Here is a 21,767-nt window from a genome sequence, read left to right on the forward strand (position 1 = left end):
CATTTCTTTGGACTGCCTAAGACTTTCACACAGTACTGTATGTCTTAGAACATAAGAAATTTACAAATTAGAGGAGGCCTTTCGGCCCATCAAACTCATTTGGGAAGAACTTAACTAATAGCTCAGAGTTGTTAAAATCTTATCTAGCTCTGATTTAATCATCTCTCTCAATATAATATTGGGATAATTTATTCTCTTCAGAGGCCTCCATAGAATAGTGCATCCATCCCCTCACTTATGTTCAGACAGTCAGAATAACAACAGCATCATCAATTTCACAGCTAGATTTAAAAATTTCTTTAACATAGAGTGATTACAGAAAAAAAGGTAAACAAATATTAACAAGATTATTAAAACGTAATAGACATATTCGTCATTCAGACATATTGCGCTTTTTTAAGAGCAGAAGGGATACATTAAATCATATTATATTTTGTCCATAATATATATATATATTTACATATATATATATGGTGGTGCAGTGGTTAACACTGTTGCCTCACACCTCTGGGACCCAGGTTCGAGTCTCTGCCTGGATTACATGTGTGTGGAGTTTGCATGTTCTCCCCATGTCCTCGTGGGGTTTCCTCCGGGTACTCCGGTGTACCCCCACAATCAAAAACATGCTGAGGCTAATTGGAGTTACTAAATTGCCCATAGGTGTGCATGTGAGAGTGAATGGTATGTGAGTGTGACCTGCGATGGGCTGGCCCCCCATCCTAGGTTGTTCCCTGCCTCGTGCCCATTGGGAACTGGGATAGGCTCAGGAACCCCAGCGCCCCAGTAGGATAAGCAGTTTGGAAAATGGATGGATGGATGGATATATATATATATTTATAATTTTACATCATTATAAATGAGAACTATAAGTGATTGCTAATTACTGTTAACTAATGTCCTGTAATCAGTGGAGGCACACGGACACTTTGGCCAGTTATCCTATTTCTTCAGCGCCAGCCCAACACCCAGCACCACAGACAGTGACCTGTGTTACTGTGACATCTGGTTCCTTCATTGGCTCTATTTATTTTTCTAGAAATAACTAATTGGCTCTTCCAGACTATATGAAGAGAATATTTTATTTTTATTTAGACTAAGAAAAGCTCTGCATGTGATCTCCCCTTTACTGCTCAAGGAGGGCACACGCACATCAACAAATATCAATGCAACAATTACAGATGAACAATTTCTCACAGCTTCAGAAGAAGTCAGAGTTCTGTGTAATTCAGAAATTGTCTAAGACCTCTGCTAGAACATTTTCTGCACTTCAAAATAAATGACACCTGGGTCCATTAAAAGAAGGTGATGCTGTCTGAACCACCAGCCAAGGCTGGGAGGAAAGGGAGGAACACTAGTAAAATGAAGGAAGAAAAGCAGCCCACCCTATCTCATGGTCACGGATACAAAAGTCAGGGAGTGTTATGAAGAAGACACCACACTTAAGACCATGGTTTTATGCAGTGAATTACACCAGAGAGAACTTTTGCATTTTAACTGTGTTACGTAACATTCCTCAGCCTTCATTTTTTTCCACAGAATGCAGGACATAATTTACGGTGCCAAACAAAACAGCGGAACTGCATTGTAGCCAATTATTTGTTTCAGTAGTTTTAAGATAAATAGAACATAAAATGGTTGTTTTACTTAGGTAAAAATCCAGTTGAAACAGACTTTATTTTAAAAAAGTTACATTGGCTTTAAGTGATGGCACATGTCGCTTGTGTTAATACTGCTTTGATTTTGAGGATGAAGTGTAGGTGACATGCAGAAGCATGCAATTTGACGTTTGGGGACTGTAGTTTTTAATGGGACAATTTGAATAAGGAATACTGGTGATATGCTTTTTAAGGGGACAGCACACAAAAATTATAATACAGAGTATTAAAAGAACCGCTCTTTAAAGGAACTGAATTATCTTAGTGTATTTTACATCACAAGCACTCTCGGTCCGTTGGGGAGTCCGTCCCACTGTACTTGGAGAATGCTGCCATGCATTAATCATAAATTTCATTCAGTTGTGCGACAGAAGTTTCCTTCTAATGTTTTCTTCAACATAACAAAGTCCCACGGTAACAAAAGCGCTGAGGCCAGGATCGTTAATTGCAATGTGGGGAATGCAGACCAGCTGGGGTGGGGGATCGTGCTCAGTCACGGTAAAAGGCAAACGGGTAAATTGTGAATACGCTCTTAATCTAACTACAGCTTCTTGAATTGTGGGAGGCGTGTGTAACATAACGTTGTTCCACATACCAATATCACTACGTATCGGTATCGCAAAACAAAGTTTTAAATGTTAAGATTCTGTCATTCTGAAAATCTGAGTATTTAAGACATTATGTTACATAGCGATTTGTGGAGATAAATGCCCTCGGACAGTAGCGTTCATTTCATATTAAGTCTCTTTAAGTCATTGTTTTATGTTATGCAGGATGAATGTGCGAATTTTAATTAATCATCCTTTAAGGGTTATATGCTTACGGTGTTGTATACTATTCTCGGTGAACAAGTTAACTTATAAAAGTCTGTTCCTCTAATTATAGAATAATATATAGAATAATTATACAAGAGCTATAATTATTATGATGTTATTATTTAATTGTGTGGGCCGTGTTGCTTGATTACATTTGACTCTTCGGCACGTGGGACACTGCCGGTTTGAAAGACGCAGCTTCACTTGTTTTCTGCACCAAGATGACGAGGTACGTTGCTTTTCTGCTCCCATTTTATCGGATAATTTTTCTTATTTAGTATCTGTCAAATTTGCATGTATATTAAAATATGTTTGGTGAGTAAAGTCAGTATATTGCTTTTAAATAAAGTGATTTTGTTCCGGGGTACAATGTTAATTATATTTAAATTTTATGCGCAAAGTGTAGTTGATATTTCGCTTTTCCGCGTGCGCTTTACTGCGCTTAAGTAAATAATTGCGCTTGCTTGTGAGTAAATTAGTTCATTGCTTTTAAATAAAGTGAATATTGTTGCGGGCTACTGTGTTGGTTATATTTAAATTTTATGTGCAAGTCGGCTAGTTTCCTGTGCCGCAAAGTCTAGATGATATTTCACTTTTGCACGTGCGCTTTCCCGCGCTTTCATGTTGCATTCGGAAGAGGATGCGGGTGGTTGCGCTCGGTGCTGCCTACAGCAATGATATTCCAGCAGACCAGGAGAGGGCAGATGTATTGCAACAAACACAGATAAAAGTAGTGAAGCAAGACCTGAAAAGTTTGTTTGGTGACTAAAATCAGTATATTGCCATTTAGTAAAATTTAAAATTGTTCCAGGCTTCTTTCTTGATTATATGTAAATTGTATGTGAAAGTTAACTAGTTTCCTATGCTATAATGCAGTTGTTCATTGCGAAGGTGTCAGTGCAGAACTGAATTCCATGTGCCAGGAGTGACTGACAGCTCTATTGTATTGCCTGTGTGTTTTTCCTCATTCAGAAACAAACGAATTGCAAAAGCTGTCAGCTGGAGCAACGATCGATACTGGGCAACTTGGGACAAGTGGATGGAAGTGATTGACTGGGAAGATGAGGAAGAGCTGTGCTCCCCAGCAGAATCACCCTCTGACCAGGCTGACCGTTCCATCGTGTCACACACCCGAAAGCCAATTGCCAAGGCAGTTAGCTGGACGGATGATGTGTATTGGGCAGCCTGGGACAAGTGGGATGAGATCATCTGCTGGGGTGAAGAAGGAGAGTGCTCCCCAGCAACTCCACCCATCAACCAGCCTGGGAGGGATAAGGGGTTAGACATGCATGGGTTAGAGGTTTTTCTGTTAAATGAAAGGACAGTCTCCATAAAGCCTGCAGATGACCACCAAGACAGGCTGAAAATAGGAGCCGTAGTGGTCGACCTCTGCCAGTTTGAGCTAGATGGTGTAAATGATAAATTTGAAATTGTCGAAATACAAATTGGAGAGGTCAAATTGGAGGAGACTGCAGAGAGGGGTTTTAATTCAGAATTTGAATTGGAAATTATGGATGTGGAGATAGAGGTTGTAGACAGTGAATTCCAGCTGAATGCTCTTAATTGGGAAATTGCTGGAACTAAAGTGGACAAATTATTAGTGGAACACCTGAACATAAATAATCTAGAAGCAGGCAGTGTGAAGGTGTCCACATCAAATGGGAATGTGGTATATGTCAATGGTATGTGAGTGTGTTTGGTAATGATGGGTGTGAATGGTGTGTGTAAGTGGTGTGTGTGTGTGTGTGTGTGTATGAGTGGTGATTGAATGGTGTGTGTGAGGTAATGGCGTGTGAGTGAATGGTGTGTGTGAGTGACAGGTGTGTGAATGGTGTGTGTGAGGTAATGGCATGTGAGTGTGAGTGGTAATGGCGTGTGTGAGTGAATGGTGTGTGTGAGTATATGGTGTATGTGAATGGTCTATGTGTGTGTGAATGGTGTGTGAGTGACTGGTGTGTGTCTGGTGTTTATGAATGGTGTGTGTGAGTGAATGCTGTGTGAATGGTGTTTATGAATGGTGTGTGTGTGAGTGAATGCTGTGTGAGTGACTGGTGTGTGAATGGTGTTTATGAATGGTGTGTGAATGAATGGTGAGTTTTTGTGTGTGTGTTTTGTGTGTGTGTGTGTGTGAATGATCTGTGTGTGTGAGCCTGCCCTGTGATGGGTTGGTGTCCCATCCTGGGTTGTTCCCTGCCTCGTGCCTGTAGCCTCTGGGATCCATCTGACCGCCTGTTCCAAAAGGCAAATTGATCCCCACATCCCTGAACAGGAGAAGCGGTTTTAGAAAATGGATAAATGTTCCCAGAGGTGTGAGGCAACAGTGCTAACCACTGTACCATGCATATGTATAGGATATGTAGAAGAATACCTGTTGCAGTTATCTGATGTGTGTGTTTTTCACTCTCCCTGCCGGCCCCTGGAGGTTTGGGCTTCCCCTTTGAGTCTGGTGCCTCCCAAGGTTTCTTCCTTCTAGGGAGTTTTTCCTTGCCACTGTCGCCTATGGCTTACTCACTGGGGGCTTTGGGTGGGGGTGCTCTAAAGCGCTTTGAGACAATGTAATGTTGTGATATCGTGCTATACTTTGTTGTGTAATTTTATATTTACTCATGCAAATAAATAATTGTTTGATAACAAAAAGCACTTGTTTCATTCTTTTTACTGCGAGCATATCAGTCACTTCCCTTGTGCTCCTGCATTCAAAAATGAAAGTTTGTCCTGCCCTGCACTTAATTGCCATGGATTCTACGGGAATGCAGACCTCTACTTTGGTGGAATCCTGCTGTTGTACATGGTCTGCTCAAACGCTTTCACATTGTGTACAAGCAGATTTGTTTCTGTATCTCTGTAGAGAAGCATTCTTTTCTTCTACCTGGCAAATCCACAAATATAATAGCAATCCACCAAGGTGCAAGTGCACCTAGCTCTTAAAGAAAATGTTAGAAAAAATTAGTTTATAGCATGTTTAAAGCATAAACACAGCAGTGACTGAGTACATCCCTTGTGGACCAGGCGCCTGGCTTTGACTATTTTTCTGCCATTAAACTAGCAAAGGTGGCTTGGCCATGACGTAAAATAACTTGTGCCTTTAAATTGTTAAAAAAAAGTCCTGTGTGTTGTAAAGTGAGGTATGAAACAGATACCAGGTCGTTTCAGTAACGGTCAGCGTACGTTTTCTTCATGTGATTTTGTGGTTTCAAATGTTTCATTGGAATCAATAGTATTTGCCAATTCCAGTTGCCAGGTAACTTCAATAATTTGAATAGAATACATGATAACATTTTAAACTAGATTAGTTAATTGTTATTTTTCTGTTTAAAAAAGACAACTGCTGTAATTTACATACGACAAAACCTGTAAAAGACATTTTGGAATTCTTTTCTAAATGAAATGAAGGTACTTTGTTACTCCCCTTGGGGAAATTCTATTTTCACCTACCCCATTTTGCCCTACTTGACACATGGGCACAGACGAAGGTGACAGCAAGCCTGGCAGCAAAGGGCAGCCACCTGTAGGGACACCCATGGAGCTGGGGGTTTTACAGTGATTAACAGCAATTTTGCAATACTTTTCTGGCAGTTTTTTTTGCTAGGAATTTACAGTCAATTCTACACTGAAACAGACGTCATTCCTAAGCGCAGCATGGACTGCTTCCGGACACAGTATCAAATGCGACTTCCAGAGTCACTTGAGTAAGCTGGAGATGCTACATCCCCGGGTAAGATTACCTGCAGTAGGCAGCCTACCAAAAGAGGGCCTTTCCTGTTCCCTTGGTGAATTAGAAAACCAGTGGAGAGAGCTCTCCTGTTGCAGTTTCACAGAGATGAACAACATGGAGAACTTTGGATTGAGGTTTTGCAGTATGAGGGTGCTGAAGGAAAAAGGAGTTTTAAAGACATTGGTCTGCCTGTACTGCAGATTTTGTCTCTGCCCATTTCAGATGTTCATGTAAAGCGTGAATTTACTAATGTGACATTCCTTAAATATAACCACCGAAACAGAACGGTTGTAAATTTGCTGTCCAGATTGGTAGATGTACAACTTGGACTGCAAAGAGATGGACTGACACAGAGGCGGAGCTATGGATAGGCCTGGGTGGGATTGACAGCTGGGCCCACCCATTCAGATTAATGAAATTACATTTTTTATATATAAATTACCGGCTTCTAACTGTTCCTATACATCACTGTTGTTACTGTGGCAAGTACAATAGAATGTGTGAGCTCCCTCTAGTGGTGCTCTAGGTAGAACACCACAGTCGTAGGTGTATTAGGAGCAGGAGCAGGATTAAAACTGCATCTTTTTCATTGACGGTGCATTTCCTGCGTGAACGAAACTGGTTGCTACCGCGCGAACTTTTAAACCATAGCTATTACCTAAATAATAATTAGAATTAAGCAATCAGGAAAATCTTGGCAAGCTTAGTAGTCTCTTGATAATCTTCCAAAGCACGACGGATTAATCGCCTCTGCCCCCGGAGTTTTTCCCCGCTAAACGTAAGTATAAGTATATCACTATGGCTCCTGTCGTTTGCTCCGAGTGCAGTATGTTTAGTTATTCTTCTCCCGTCATTAGTGGTACGTTTGTCTGCGATAAGTGTCAGCTAGTTGCCAGGCTGACGGAGAAGATCGCAGACTTAGAGGGACGTATCCGGACGTTACGGGAGATTCAGGAGAGTGAGAGTTTTATTGACGCAGTGTTAGCGGCTCCGGATATGTCTGCTATAGTGAGCCAGTCTCCCCCCGCTCCGGCAGCAGGGCCTTCGCAGCAAGGCGAGTGGGTGACGACCCGGCGGCATAGCCGTAAGTCCAAACAGGACTCACACCGGCACCATTCACCCATTTACGTTTCCAACAGGTTCTCCCCACTCAGTGAAACACCCACTGAGCCGCCTGTTGAAAGTGCTCTGGTAATCGGCGATTCTATGTTAAGAAACGTGAGAGTAGCGACTCCAGCAGCTGTAGTTAATTGTCTCCCTGGTGCCAGAGCGACCGACATCTTATCAAACTTAAAAGTGCTGGCTAAGAGTAAACGTAAGTATTCGCATACTGTTATCCACGTCGGCACTAATGATGTCCGATTGAGGCAATCGGAGATCACTAAAGCAAATTTCATAAAGGTGTGCAGCCTTGCGAAGAAGATGTCCGCGTCAGTAACATGCTCTGGCCCCATCCCTGCTAGACGTGGCGACGAAATATACAGCAGATTATCGTCGCTGCATCGCTGGCTGTCGGAATGGTGCCCGATAAATGGTGTGGGTTATATAGACCATTGGCGGACGCTCTGGGGTAGGCCTTGGCTTTTGAAGAGGGACGGTATTCACCCCTCGTGGGCTGGCGCCGATCTCCTGTCAAAAAGCATAGCTCGTAGTCTTAAGGCAGATCGCTGACTAACCAGAGCCAAGCCAAGGCGGCAGGCAAACCGGCTTAACCGACCGCCTGCTAGTCGCTTAAAGTCGTCACCCAAGGTTCATATTATTGAGACTGTGTCTGTTCCCCGCGGTTTTAATCGTGGGGGTTCATTCCACCGTAGTGCATGTCTTAAAAACCTTAGAGAAATTAGACCTAATTCACTTCTGGATAGTAGGTGTAATGTAAACCTAAAACTTGGACTCCTGAACATCAGATCGCTGGCACCTAAGACATTGCTCGTAAATGAAATCATTACTGATTTTAATCTTGGTGCCCTATGTCTTACTGAGACTTGGCTTAAACCAAACGAGTTCTTGGCACTAAATGAATCCACTCCAGCTGAATATAGTTATAAGCATAATCCTCGACCCAATCGTAAAGGTGGCGGGGTTGCTGCAATATTTAAGACCGACCTAGGAGTGCATGAAAATAGTGGTTATAGCTTTAGCACGTTTGAAATTATTATTCTTAGTCTTGCTAGCATATCTAAGTGTAGTTCTACACCTCCAATCATCATTGCTATTGTGTATAGACCGCCTGGCCCCTATAGCAATTTTCTTAAGGAATTTGCAGATTTCCTAACAAACTTGGTGGTTACTACCGACAAGGCCGTGATTGTTGGTGATTTTAATATTCATATGGAAAACGATAGTGATCCATTAACAAAAGCATTTACAACCATTCTTGACTCTGCCAGTGTACATCAGAATGTAACTGGGCCGACTCATGCCTGTAACCACACCCTGGACTTGATCCTTAGTCATGGTGTCATGGTAGAACACATATCAATTATCCCTCAGAATCCTCTACTTTCGGATCATTACCTTTTAACATTTCAAATACAACATAACCCCCCTAAGGCCCCAGGTCAGAGGTACAATACTAGACGTTCTATAGCCTCATTATCCGCCGCAACTTTTCTCGATCAGCTCCCACAGTCCTTCAACCTTACCTCTGAAGCGTCAAGTGTAAATGAACTTGAACAGGTAACCGTGAACATGGTGGAATCATTTCGTACCACTCTTGATCATGTAGCGCCACTCAAGAAAATAAAACATAGAGATAAGAAACCTGCCCCCTGGTACTCTGACCGTACACGGGAACTTAAACAAGCTTCACGCAAGCTAGAACGCAAATGGCGGTCAACAAAACTAGAAGTTTTTAGATCTGCCTGGAAAGAGAGCCTGTCTAAGTATAGACAAGCACTAGTGACTGCTAGGTCTGTGTATCTCTCTAAACTAATAGAAGAGAACAAAACCAATCCTAAATTCCTGTTTGAATCTGTATCTAGGTTAACAAAGAATCCTTCAATGTTAAACTCACAAGTCCCAGAAGCTCTTAGGAGTGATGACTTTATTGCGTTTTTTAATAATAAAATAACTACTATTAGACATACCATCACTAGCACGCCCACAGCTGCACACAATCACCAATCTTCTGTTAGTGCTAGTGCTATTAGTACTAATGGTAACACCTTTGAATGTTTCTCTCCTGTAGTACGGACAGAACTCCTTAAGTTAATTTCCTCTGGCAAACCCACTACTAGCCTTGTTCACCCAATACCCACCAGTCTACTTAAGGAAATCACACCACTGATTAGCACCACATTGTTAAACTTGTTAAACTCATCTCTTAGGCTTGGATATGTTCCTATATCTTTTTTGTGAATGTAAATGGCTGTTATTAGACCTATCCTAAAGAAGCCAAATCTTGAACCTAGTGACTTAGGACACTATAGACCCATCTCAAATCTTCCCTTCATTTCTAAAATTCTGGAGAAAGTTGTTGCTCACCAGCTGTCTTCCTTTCTTCAGGAAAATAATGCTAACGAACTATATCAGTCTGGTTTCAGACCCAATCATAGCACAGAAACGGCCTTAGTCAAAGTCATGAACGACTTGCTTATGGCTTCCGACCGTGGCTGTATATCGCTATTATTCTTACTGGATCTAACTGCAGCATTCGATACTGTAGACCATAATATTCTTCTGGACCGGCTGGAAACATTGATTGGCATTAAAGGGACAGCACTCCTGTGGTTTCGTTCCTATTTAACTGATCGTTACCAGTTTGTCCATGTAAACAATGAGTCATCAAAAGCCACTAAAGTAAGATATGGTGTCCCACAGGGATCAGTGTTGGGCCCACTACTGTTCAATCTATATATGCTACCACTTGGTAACATTATTAGAAACTACGGTATTAATTTTCATTGTTATGCTGATGATACACAATTGTATCTATCTGTCAAACCTAGCGACGCATCCCAGCTCTCTTCCTTAGCCGACTGTCTGCTAGACATTCGTTGTTGGATGGCAAGGAATTTCCTCATGTTAAATACAGAAAAAACTGAGGTTCTTTTAATCGGTCCTAAGGATGCTCGTAATAAGTTTGTAAACCCCAACCCTAGCGGCCTCCCTACTCAGTTTAAAACAGTGGTCAGAGATCTTGGTGTCCTGGTAGACTCCGACCTCTGCTTCAGTGCTCACATAAATAGCATTACCAGTACAGCATTTTACCATCTACGGAACATAGCCAAGCTTCGGAAGATGCTTTCCTTTCAAGATGCAGAGAAACTAATACATGCCTTTATAACTTCCAGGTTGGACTACTGTAATGCCCTCCTTTCGGGTTGTCCATCTGGATCCTTACATAAACTTCAGTTAGTACAAAATGCAGCAGCCAGAGTTCTCACAAAAACTAAAAAAATTGATCACATTAGCCCTATACTGTCCTCCCTGCACTGGCTACCAGTGAAATCTAGGATTGACTACAAAATACTGCTATTAACCTACAAAGCTCTGAATGGCCTTGCACCACAATATCTTAATGATCTTCTGGTCCCTTACAACCCTTCTCGCCTGCTTCGATCACAAGGAGCAGGATATCTGTTAGTTCCTAGAGTAGACAGGACTACGGCAGGCTGCAGAGCATTCTCTTACAGAGCTCCGCAGCTGTGGAATGGTCTCCCGGGGGATGTGCGGGATTCAGGCACACTCTCGCTATTCAAGTCTAGATTAAAAACGCACTTGTATAGTTTAGCGTATAGGAAACCTAGTTCTAGTTCCAGCTGGTTGCTCACTCCCAATTAGACTAACAGTATGAGGTGAAGAGCTGGGTGGGGATCGGTGCCCTTGGCTTTGGATAAACTGATGCGTCAGTGCTGTCGCTCTAGCCTTTCACTAGAGTGTTGATGTTCAGGGAGTCCCCATGCCTGTGTTCCCGCCTGTCTCTCCCTCTTTCTCATGCTGCTATAGCCAGATCTGCCGGAGCCTAGATGAATATTGCACTCAATCATTTTGCTTGCACTGCCTCTAGTTTCCTCAACTCTGGCTAATACACTATTTTCTTACTTCCTCCCCCACCCCTTCTGGGGTGTGCTGCCTGGAGAACCATAACATCGAGGAATTTATGCTTCTGCTGCCTGCAAGACCACTACCTCCATTTCCGGCAACTACCCTCCAGCCTGCCTGCCCTTGGCTCACGGATGCCTCTCCTTCCTCCCCTGCATATTAGCTTAAACTATATAATTCTTGTTTTGTTTGATTTTTCTGCTGGCCCCTGGAGGATGGGCCCCCCCTTTGGGTCTGGTTCCTCCCAAGGTTTCTTCCTCTTAGGGAGTTTTTCCTTGCCACCGTTGCCTTTGGCTTACTCACTGGGGGGTCTTTACGTGGCAGAAATGTAAAGCGCATTGAGACAATGTAATGTTGTGATAATGCGCTATATAAATAAAATTGCATTGCATTGCATTGCATTATTGTTGCAGTCACCATGTTGTAAATATATAAGCCAATTTAAGAAAATTTGGGGTAATGAGTTTCACTCAGAAGTCCATCCATCAGCCACTTTTCCATATTTAAAGGCTGCAGGAGGATGCTCACATGGAAAAAAAAGACTAATTCATTTCTTTATCCAAAACTATTTCTTTCCTCATTCATTAAAACGAAAAGAGCTTTAACTTGTGCGTGCATTGCTTCATTTTAAGCAGCATTATGGAGTATCATTGAAGATAGAAAAGTTTATGAAGGGTCTGATTTTCGACATCTTTTACTCCTGGTTTGGGCTATAAAATTGGAAGGAGTTGCCAAACATGACCGTGCAGGGTCTGCGCTGTTCTCATCTGTGAACAGTGTGTGGGTTTGTGGGTCAGGCATAAATTTGGGGGGAGGGGCTCCCTCCAGCATTAAAATAGGGAGATATCCCCCAAAATAATATAATTCTTCATATTCAAAAAAGTACAGATAAAATTAATCTATCTCACCAGTTAATGTAAAGTTTTTTCACCCCAAGCACACCTACCCTTCCCGAAAATGGTTTAGTCTGAAGTCCTGCTCTGGGGTACGTTTCCTATACCATGATGCACTTTGCAAAAGACAAATATATATCAGGAAAATATATAGCAGGAGATAAAAGAAAAAAGATACATTCTGCGGGCCATGGCTGCTGCCGCCTGGCAGAGGGTATGAGGAGGAAGTGCAGGGACGATGTCAGCATCACCAAAAGGATGGTTGCAGCACTCTGGAGGGAGCAGGTGAGGTGGGCTGGGGGGAGCACCAGTCTGCATTCTCTCACTCCTGGGGAGGACCGAGTATTGGCCATCCTAGATCTCAGAAGCACTTGAGGGAGTCCCGGGGTGCATAAATCTCTGTAGTCTACCCACCTCCCAGACATCTGTGCTTTCTACTCCCCAGCCACTTCCTCTTGGCCCACCAACATTTGTCCCCCTGTAGTGTGATCACCAGGGTTCCTCAATGTGTGGCACCTCCACACCTGGCTCCTCTACATCAGCCATCCCTCCTATAGGCCCCTCTACATCAGGGCGACACTGTCCCCTGAGTCCCCAGAATACCTTTCAGTCTGGTAGATCACCAAACCCCAACCATCCTGCTTCCTTGTCACCACACGCCCCTCCTTCCCCCCACGCACTCAAGCCCACTGGTGCAGAAACATTCGCTGCCAATGTAGTGAAGAGCTCCTCAGGTCTGAAGGTGGAAAAAATATCTGTTCTGAGGGGCATCCGGGAGGAACCGGCAGCCCTGATGGAGCAGTATGAAAGACACCATAAAGAGGTGATCGCCTACCGGAGAGAGACACTGGCCTTACTGGCCCAAAGGGTCAGGAGGCCCAGTGTGACAATATACTGTATCTCCCCACCTCTTAATGTCAAGGGCGCCTCCAAGGGGCGGCCACATCCCTCCTTGGAAACCTCTGGCCACCCCTGTGGCAGCCCCCAAATATGGCTGTAGAGAGATTGTTTTATAGCGAAAGCTGTGGTGCACTCAGGGACCATTAACTGTGTAGCACCTGGGGCCTGCATCATGAAACTGAAAGTCTGAGTTAGAACAAAAGTTTTAGCCTAATAAAGTCAAACAAATGCAATGCGCGATCATAAAAATCATGCCTGTAAGAAGGCTCCTGCAGTTTTAAGGGCGCACCGGTGCATGCAAAGGACTGTGGGTGCACTGTGGGGACACCGAGGCACGCGCTGACAGCGTGTTAGAACTTAAAGTTTTTCCTGGTCAGCAATATATGGAAGTCCTTACATTATATGTATGTATTAAGTTATATAATTGTGCTATGTGATTACCGAATGACGCTAAACTCATTTAGTTTGGCTTTAATTATGCTGATGTTTAATGCCGGTGTTGTGCTGCAAACTGCCCCTCTGCCACGGATTGTAATCTTTCATTTTAAAGGAAGTGTAACTTCATTTATCTTGCTTTAAGCAAACTGAAAACTCACATTACTTGTTTATTATGATATTTTACAGACAAACCTGAAGTTAAGATTAACTACCTCCTGTAAAACGTCGCAAATGTGACATCATTTAAAGGCGACAGTAATGCTTCGCTTTTCGACGACAGACGCCTTCAGTCGCAAGAAGTGTTTCATTTTCTTGAATAATATTTTTGATACTTTGTTGAATTAATTCTGCCTCGATATTTTTGATATTCTGTCTTCTTTTCATACTTATAATGCGGCGAATAGCTTCATACTCGGCACATCACACCTGGAAATAAAATAACATCGAACTAAGCAACAGAAGTAATCAGAACATAAGAACATAAGAACTATACAAACGAGAGGAGGCCATTCGGCCCATCAAGCTCGCTTGGGGAGAACTAAACTAATAGCTCAGAGTCGTTAAAATCTTATCTAGCTCTGATTTAAAGGAACCCAAGGATTCAGCTTGCACTACATTATCAGGAAGGCTATTCCATACTCTGACTACACGCTGCGTAAAGAAGTGCTTCCTTAAATCCAGCTTGAAATGTTCTCCCGCTAATTTCCACCTATGGCCACGAGTTCGTGTATTTAAACTAATGCTGAAGTAACTATTTGGTTGAACAGCATCCAAACCTGTTAGAATCTTATATACCTAGATCATGTCCCCCCTCAATCTCCTTTGCTTGAGACTGAACAGATTTAGCTCAAGTAACCGTTCCTCGTATGACATTCCTCTAAGACCAGGAATCATTTTTGTAGCCCTACGCTGCACCTTTTCTAAGGCCACAATGTCCTTTTTAAGATATGGTGACCAAACCTGCACACAATATTCTAGGTGAGGTCTCACCAAGGAATTGTATAATCTTAGCATTACCTCCCTTGACTTAAACTCCACACACCTGGAGATATACCCCAACATCCTATTGGCCTTTTTTATTGCTTCCCCACACTGGCGAGAATGGGACATGGAAGCATCAACATACACACCAAGGTCTTTCTCATGATCAGCTACCTTTATTTCAGTGACACCCATGAAATACCTGTACTTTATATTTCTGCTCCCTAGATGGAGTACCTTACATTTATCGACGTTAAATTTCATCTGCCAGGTATCGGCCCAGTCACTAATTAAATCAAGATCCTGCTGTAGCTGCTGAGCCACTAATTCAGTATCTGCTACACCACCCACCTTGGTGTCATCTGCAAATTTCACCAGTTTACTGTATATATTGGTATCCATATCATTTATGTAAATTAGGAACAATAGTGGTCCTAAAATCGAACCCTGCGGTACCCCACTATGAACGCAAGCCCACTGTGACATTGTGCCTCTTATAACTACTCGCTGTTTCCTATCTGTTAACCAGTTATCAATCCAGGTCGCTACGGTACCTAAAATACCTGTCACTTTGAGTTTAAGTAGGAGCCTCTTGTGGGGGACAACATCAAAAGCCTTTTGGAAATCTAAGTAGATGACAAGTAGTCAGCACCCTGCACTTCTTAGTATTTAGAAGTTATGTTTTTCATTGGGTCGAACTTGCTATATCTTGACGTTAAAATTTAGAAAGCTATGTGATTTAAAAGTACTTTTTTCACTTTAATATGACATTATTTTATTAATGCTATATTATTCGTTAAACTTTTGTTTTAGTAGTGTGTGAGATCACAATCACCAGTTACAGCTACTCTTTGCTGAAACAGACATTAGACTAATTATGTCTGGATAACTGAGTACATACTGTATTGTGCATTTTTTCCCAGTGGCGAGTCTCCAAAGTTAGCCAGACTTCTGCATCAAGCTGCAAGGATATTAATGAGACAGTCTGAAAATTCAGACATAGTTGTAGCAGAAGCGACATCACTGGTGTCAAATCAAACACCTGGGGTGTCAACCTCAGCCAGTCTTTCTGCACTTGTTGCACATTCTGAATTTAACACATCTAGACAGGACCAGATTGAAAGAAATCTAGTCCAGCTGTTCCAGTTGTATGACCGTTTTAAGAGGACAAAGGGATCCATACCAAAGGGTGAAATAGAGAGCAAGTATAACAACAGAGTCATGGACACATGACTTCTTCTGTTTTGTGGAAAAAGATGTCCATCCTTTGCTAGAAGAACATAGTCATTTACAGAACTGTGGCCTAGGTAGGAAGCGAATAACATTCCCAGATAAAAATGGCAATTACAAAGACCTCTGAGATGTCCTGTATGCAGCTTATCCACCACTTAATACTTCTGGAGGATTTCAAATTTTGGCATGTTTTAGATCAATATATTTGGAACCTCTGCCAATACCACCCAATGGATATAGCGTGAAATACCTTAGAACAGAGAGTGGTTTGAATCAGGCAGTCGACTATATCCGTCCACTCCGTCCAAGTTAGCATAAGCACAGATGGATTGTGTAAGCTTAATGAGGTTAGTCACAAAAAATCTTGCCTTTTTTGTACACTTGTAAATGTTTCATGAAAGCATCTCACTTCTCCTACGAAATATCTTCAATTTCTTTAAACTACTACAAATAATTACTAAATAGAGTTATGTTCAGAGATTTACATATGTCTTGTTTGTATTATGCTGTGTTTAACTGTTATGCTTTCTACCTTAAGGGCCAAGCATTGGTGCTGGAAAAATGTCAGACCTGTAGAAATTATATTCCCATGCAGTCTCTAGTTCAGCATGTTGAACAGTGCTCAAGGTAAAATACATGATTTAGACTTTTTTTGTCTTGCATCACCTGAGACATTATTTGAATGTGTGTTAAATGGACTTTAAAACTCGCTGAGCATTTGTTAAAGTATTTAGATGTATGCTGAGTGATTTTAATGTATCATTTAAATGAAAATGTCTTTATATTCTTCTTCTTGTAAAGCAAAACCAACAGCCAGATACCAGATGCCAGGCAGAGGAAGCACCTTGTACTTCACAATTTTTTCAGGGACTATTTGGACCTTGTTTGCTCTGATGTGAGTGAGTCAGAGGATGAACAAATCAGTCGAGCTATAGAAGAGTCATTGATAGAAATGTCAAGTGAGTTTAATGTTCAAATGTCGCAATTTTGTTATGTAGTGTTTTTTTATGTTTGGTTGTGTGACTGTCTTTTCAGGCTGCAGGATGTCTTGCATATGCTGCAAAAGGAATATTGATAAGGATGAAGCTCTTCGCTTCAACATCAACCGGAAGAACATTTAGGATGGTGCTGTCCGCACAATGAGGAGACCAAATTTCTCTGCCAGAAAGAGAATTGATGCCAAATTCACTTATGAGGGAAATTCTGTAGAAGCAGTTTATATGGGTGGCCCAATGAGGGAGTTCTTCAGACTTGCATTTCAACATATAAGGCAGAGCCCAGTGTTCACAGGTTCTGACTACCAGCGAGTTTTGGAGTGCCATATATGTGTGTAAGTGTTGCAGAGGGAAACCATCAAACATTTCATATATATGTCAGGCTTTGGTTACTGTTGAGAATGTAATTGCATGATTTCTCATCTTTCTCTGGTAGCTTTAAAAGAAAACAGCTACTTTTATGCAGGAGAGTTGATTGCAATGGGCATAGTTCAAGGAGGACCATCCCCACGTTTCTTTGCTCCAGTCTTGTATCAAGCCATAGTGTCAGGTGCAGAAAGTGCAGACATTGAGGACATTCATGATCATGAATTAAAAAGCTTGCTGTCAGAGGTAGGGGAAGAACGTGAATAATTGCATTTCAGACTGCTGTACAATTTTAAAATGGTGTTTATAGCAATGTTTACGTATTCTTTAGTACGTTTTGTCAGTTCTCTTTATGCTCATGTGCATTTGAAAAGCTTGATATTAATGTTTGCATGAACAAATAATTCACTGTAAAAATAAATGTTTTCAATCCAGTGTCAAGTTGTGGCTTCAGAGTTTAAGAAAAACCTGAACAAAGCTGTTGAAAGATGTGAGACCCACCTGATGCTGGCTGGATGTCTGCGAAGCATCTCTGTCAGTAATAAAAATGAAGTGGTGCAAGACGTCATTAATTGGTTTGTCCTTCAGGATAAGGAAACACTTTGAAAGGCATGTTCCTCATCATGTATTATCCATGTTCAAAGTTTATAGGGCATTCAAAATTAGTGGATGTTTTTTTTCTCTTTTGATCAATGTATCAAAATTTTTTATAGGTTCCAGGATGGGCTTCGTAGCTGTGGACTACTGGATGCTATCCAGAGCCATCCAGGCGTATTCAGAACGGTATTTACAAAGATCAACGAAAAGCTTACAGCTGAGAGTATTGAACAGCAGTTTACAGAACAAAGGTCTGAGCGAGGGAGCGACAAAATCGAAAATGAAGCTATCTCTTGGATGCTAAGAGAAGGTATTCCTCAACCACAATTAGAACCAAACTTAAAAGGATGTGGAATTCTAAAGAATGATGGTTCTTCCTAATATCAGCACTACAAATATTTAAGTAAAATTCAGCCTTATTTACTTTATACATGGAACCTGGCAAAAGCAGCCAGCCATTACTGACACATGAGAAATTATAGATAGAACATTTTTATTCTAAAATGTATAGTAATTTGTATCAAAATTGTAACTAATTAAAAATTAACTGACTAAGTATATATGACTATACTATACGCTACATAGTGCAGGACAGTTACACTTATTTTTGCATTGTTCATTGATTTTGCATATGCTTCATACAGGTTGATAGAACTGTTTGTTGTTACATTATTTTTACACTACAGAGACTTAAACTGTGCCTTATTGGCTCTTAAACTCAGAATCTCTCGAGTCCCCTTTAGGAACAGGCTGGGTCATATGATTTGACATGTTACACACTGGATAACCTGTTACAGTTTTCTCCTATATATCCCATACATGGGGATGGCACAGTGGTGCAGTGGTTAGCACTGTTGTCTCACAACTCTGGGACCATCCAACCATCCATCTTCTGAAACTGCTTCTCCTGTTCAGGGCCGCAGGGGCTTCTCCTGTTCAGGGCCGCATTTAAACCCAAATCCCAGAGGTGTGAGGCGAAAGCGCTAACCACTGCATCACCGTGCCACCCGCCTCTGGGAACATACTGCGGTTAATTGGAGTTAACAAGTTGACCATGAGTGTGAATGGTGCACACAGGCAGGCATGTAAGTAGGCAGGCATGTAAGTAGGCAGGCATGTAAGTAGGCAGGCAGACAGGCAAGCGCGCGCGAACACAGACAGGCAAGTATGCACACATGCATAAAGGCACTCCTCCAAACAGTCAAGCACACACGCACACAGGCAGGCACACACACACATAGGCACGCACAAATGTACGCACACAGGCACGCACGCAGACACACACACACATAGGCAGGCACAGACACAGGTAGGCTCACAGGCACTCAGAGGCACCCATGCATGCAAGGACACACAGAGACACAGGTGCATACAAGCACACAGGAATGCACGGACACAGGCACGCAAGCACAGGCATGCACAGAGGCATGCACACACACAGACATATACACACAGGCAGGCACACACACGGACACACACAGGCGCGCAGACAGGTAGGTACTTACACAGGAATGCACGCACCCACACAAGCACGCATGCACTCACACAGGCAGACATGTACACAGGCACGCAGACAGGTAGGTATTTACACAGGCATGCACGCACCCACACAAGCAGGCATGCACGCACACAGGCAGACGCGCAGACAGGTAGGTACTTACACAGGCATGCACACATGCAGGCACGCATGCACGCACAAAACTCCTCGTCCTTAACCCAGGACTTCCAAACATAAGCAAAACACAGTTACAATATTAGTTGTAATTATTAGCATTAGTAAGATTCCCCTTACATTGCATAATAGGTAAGAAATAAATGGATGTAGAGAAGAAACATGTTTACAATTCAAAGTATATTAGAGATGCTGTAAGTATGTATGTGAAGGGTTCAATGGGGCTAATCCCACAATGATTAAAAACAATTTGACAAATTCAAATAACAGGCTGAGAAGGATGTTCAGCTTCAGCCACCGGCTCTCGTTTTTGACAGTGGGGTGTAATTTTGCCGGTTCTTTCCTTTCTTCTGTTTCCCATACGTTGTTTGCAGAGGCCCCTTCACCACATCGCCATGTGATGTGGACACCTTCACACTGCCTGCTTCTAGATCATTTATGTTGAGGTGTTCCACTTTAGTTTCAGCAATGTGTAAATTAACATCATTCAGCTGGAATTCATCGTCTACAACTTCTAATAATAATAATAATAATCAATACTTTATTAATCCCTGTGGGGATATTGCGTTTTTTGTGTCTCCCTCAACATGCCCTTTGTGGAGTAAGTTGTCTGTGAAGGGCAGCTACCTGTTGGGGCGTCTAGGGAGCTGGGGGGAATTAAGGGCCTTGCTCGAGGACCCGCAGACGTGCTGAGGCTGGGTTTGAACCGGTGACCTTCCGATTACAGGCACAAGGACTTGGTCTATGTATTGACCCCTGCCCCCCAACTGTGTATGAGTAGCATTTATGGTGTTTCTTGAATGTGAGCTAGTACATAAACCAGCTAGTACCCACCCTTGCAAAAATACTCTAGAGTTCCGTCATACACATTCTTTTATTTTCTTGCATTGTCCGTTTTTGTTCATAGTCTGTAATTTTCCGAATAACGGCAATTTCAGATAACTACTGGAACTATGAATTCCGGAGGGGAGAATATATTCATGCAAGTTCCATTACATGCTATAGATATATTGATCTGATACCTTTCTTTATCAGACTGTTACTGTACCACTGTTAAAAACCACAGATATTTTATTCTGATTGTATGCATTTCCTTATTAGGGCACATTAGTTAGTTCTTTTAAAAAATCTGTTTATTCTGACATCGTAAATTTCCTGATCAGAGTTTACCCTCTTTAAAATGACAGGGTTACACTTGTGCCATTTAATTTCCGTAATCTGTGGCAGTCAGTGACAATGACTTATTTACTACCAAACAGCACTGAGATTGAGTAGAGTGAGGGGCTTAGGGCGTATTACGGAAGAATAAAAGCTGAGTCCTGTATCCAGGCGAGATGCGTAGCTGACAGGCTGATGAACGTTTCAAACTCTTACCTCCACCGTACTGACAGGAACGGCGAGCAGCTGTGGCGTCATGGCATCAAACTTCTGTTTCTCCAGGCAAGAAAACAACCAAGACCAGCCTTAATAATCTAAACACTTTGAAGACTGATATAAATGGTAAATATGAGGCGTGAATACCATCCAACACTACCAGTTACTCAGTGAATACTCAGTCATGCAGAAATATAATCTAAAGTTATAATTATGGGGACATGTGGCCATCCACTGCAGGTGACAATGTCCTAAACTCTTTCATACTTAAAGAACGCTTACAGTTATTACTTTGTAAGGATGCATAGAACTCCAGTTCAGTATATTTATGGAATATATACAGCAGCAACTACTTTATGGTCATTTATTAAGTAACAGACTTATTTTCTACCTGCGGGATCTTATAATTATGCTGAAATAAAAATGTAACTTACAGCGTAAAAACATGGAATCCAGTCCAAAATTTATTTAGTTTGACATGTGATCAAAATTCAGAGTAAACTAATACATGATAGCATGCATGCAAAAGATCAAGGGCAGAACAGGGGCTGTGAACCCAGTCTGCATTAAAATGGAATTAACCATCTCTCTCAATATAAAATCGGGATAATTATTCTCTTCAGAGGCATCCATAGAATAGTGTATCCATCCCCTCACTCCTGTGTATAGAGGCATATCCTAAGGCTCTGGCAACAAATTTCAGCTCAACAACAGCATCAATAATTTTACAGCTAGTTTTAAAACTTGCTTTAACATACAGTGATTGCAGAAAATGATAAACAAATTAGGTAATATTAATAAAATCATTAAAATGTGCAGAAAAGGTTTTGAAGTTTACATCACGATAAATGAGAACTACACGTGATTACTAATTACTGTTAACTAATTTGCTGTCTGGACTTTTTACAGTGAGGGGGGAAAAGTCATTATATGTCAGGATGCCAGTCAGTGGCACAGACACAAGTTGGCCAGCTGGCCTATTCATTCAGCACCAGCCCATCAAGTAGAGAATTTATTTACGTAGTTTTAAGTGGACAGATTTCTGACTAATTTTCAAGCATGTGCAACAAGCAATGACAGATATTGA

General features: G+C 41.8%; 1 protein-coding gene across 1 annotated transcript; it reads left to right on the plus strand.

Annotated features, from left to right (window-relative positions):
* The first annotated feature begins 1,324 nt into the window (after positions 1–1,324).
* Positions 1,325–5,069, plus strand: LOC125709969 (uncharacterized). The gene is made up of 2 exons (XM_048979068.1): positions 1,325–2,699; positions 3,443–5,069. The coding sequence occupies exons 1-2, from the start codon at positions 2,692–2,694 to the stop codon at positions 4,158–4,160; spliced, it is 726 nt and encodes a 241-aa protein (XP_048835025.1). The 5' UTR covers positions 1,325–2,691; the 3' UTR covers positions 4,161–5,069.
* Positions 5,070–21,767: the final 16,698 nt, after the last annotated feature.

This window comes from Brienomyrus brachyistius, chromosome 16 (assembly GCF_023856365.1).
Source record: "Brienomyrus brachyistius isolate T26 chromosome 16, BBRACH_0.4, whole genome shotgun sequence".
NCBI lineage: Eukaryota > Metazoa > Chordata > Actinopteri > Osteoglossiformes > Mormyridae > Brienomyrus > Brienomyrus brachyistius.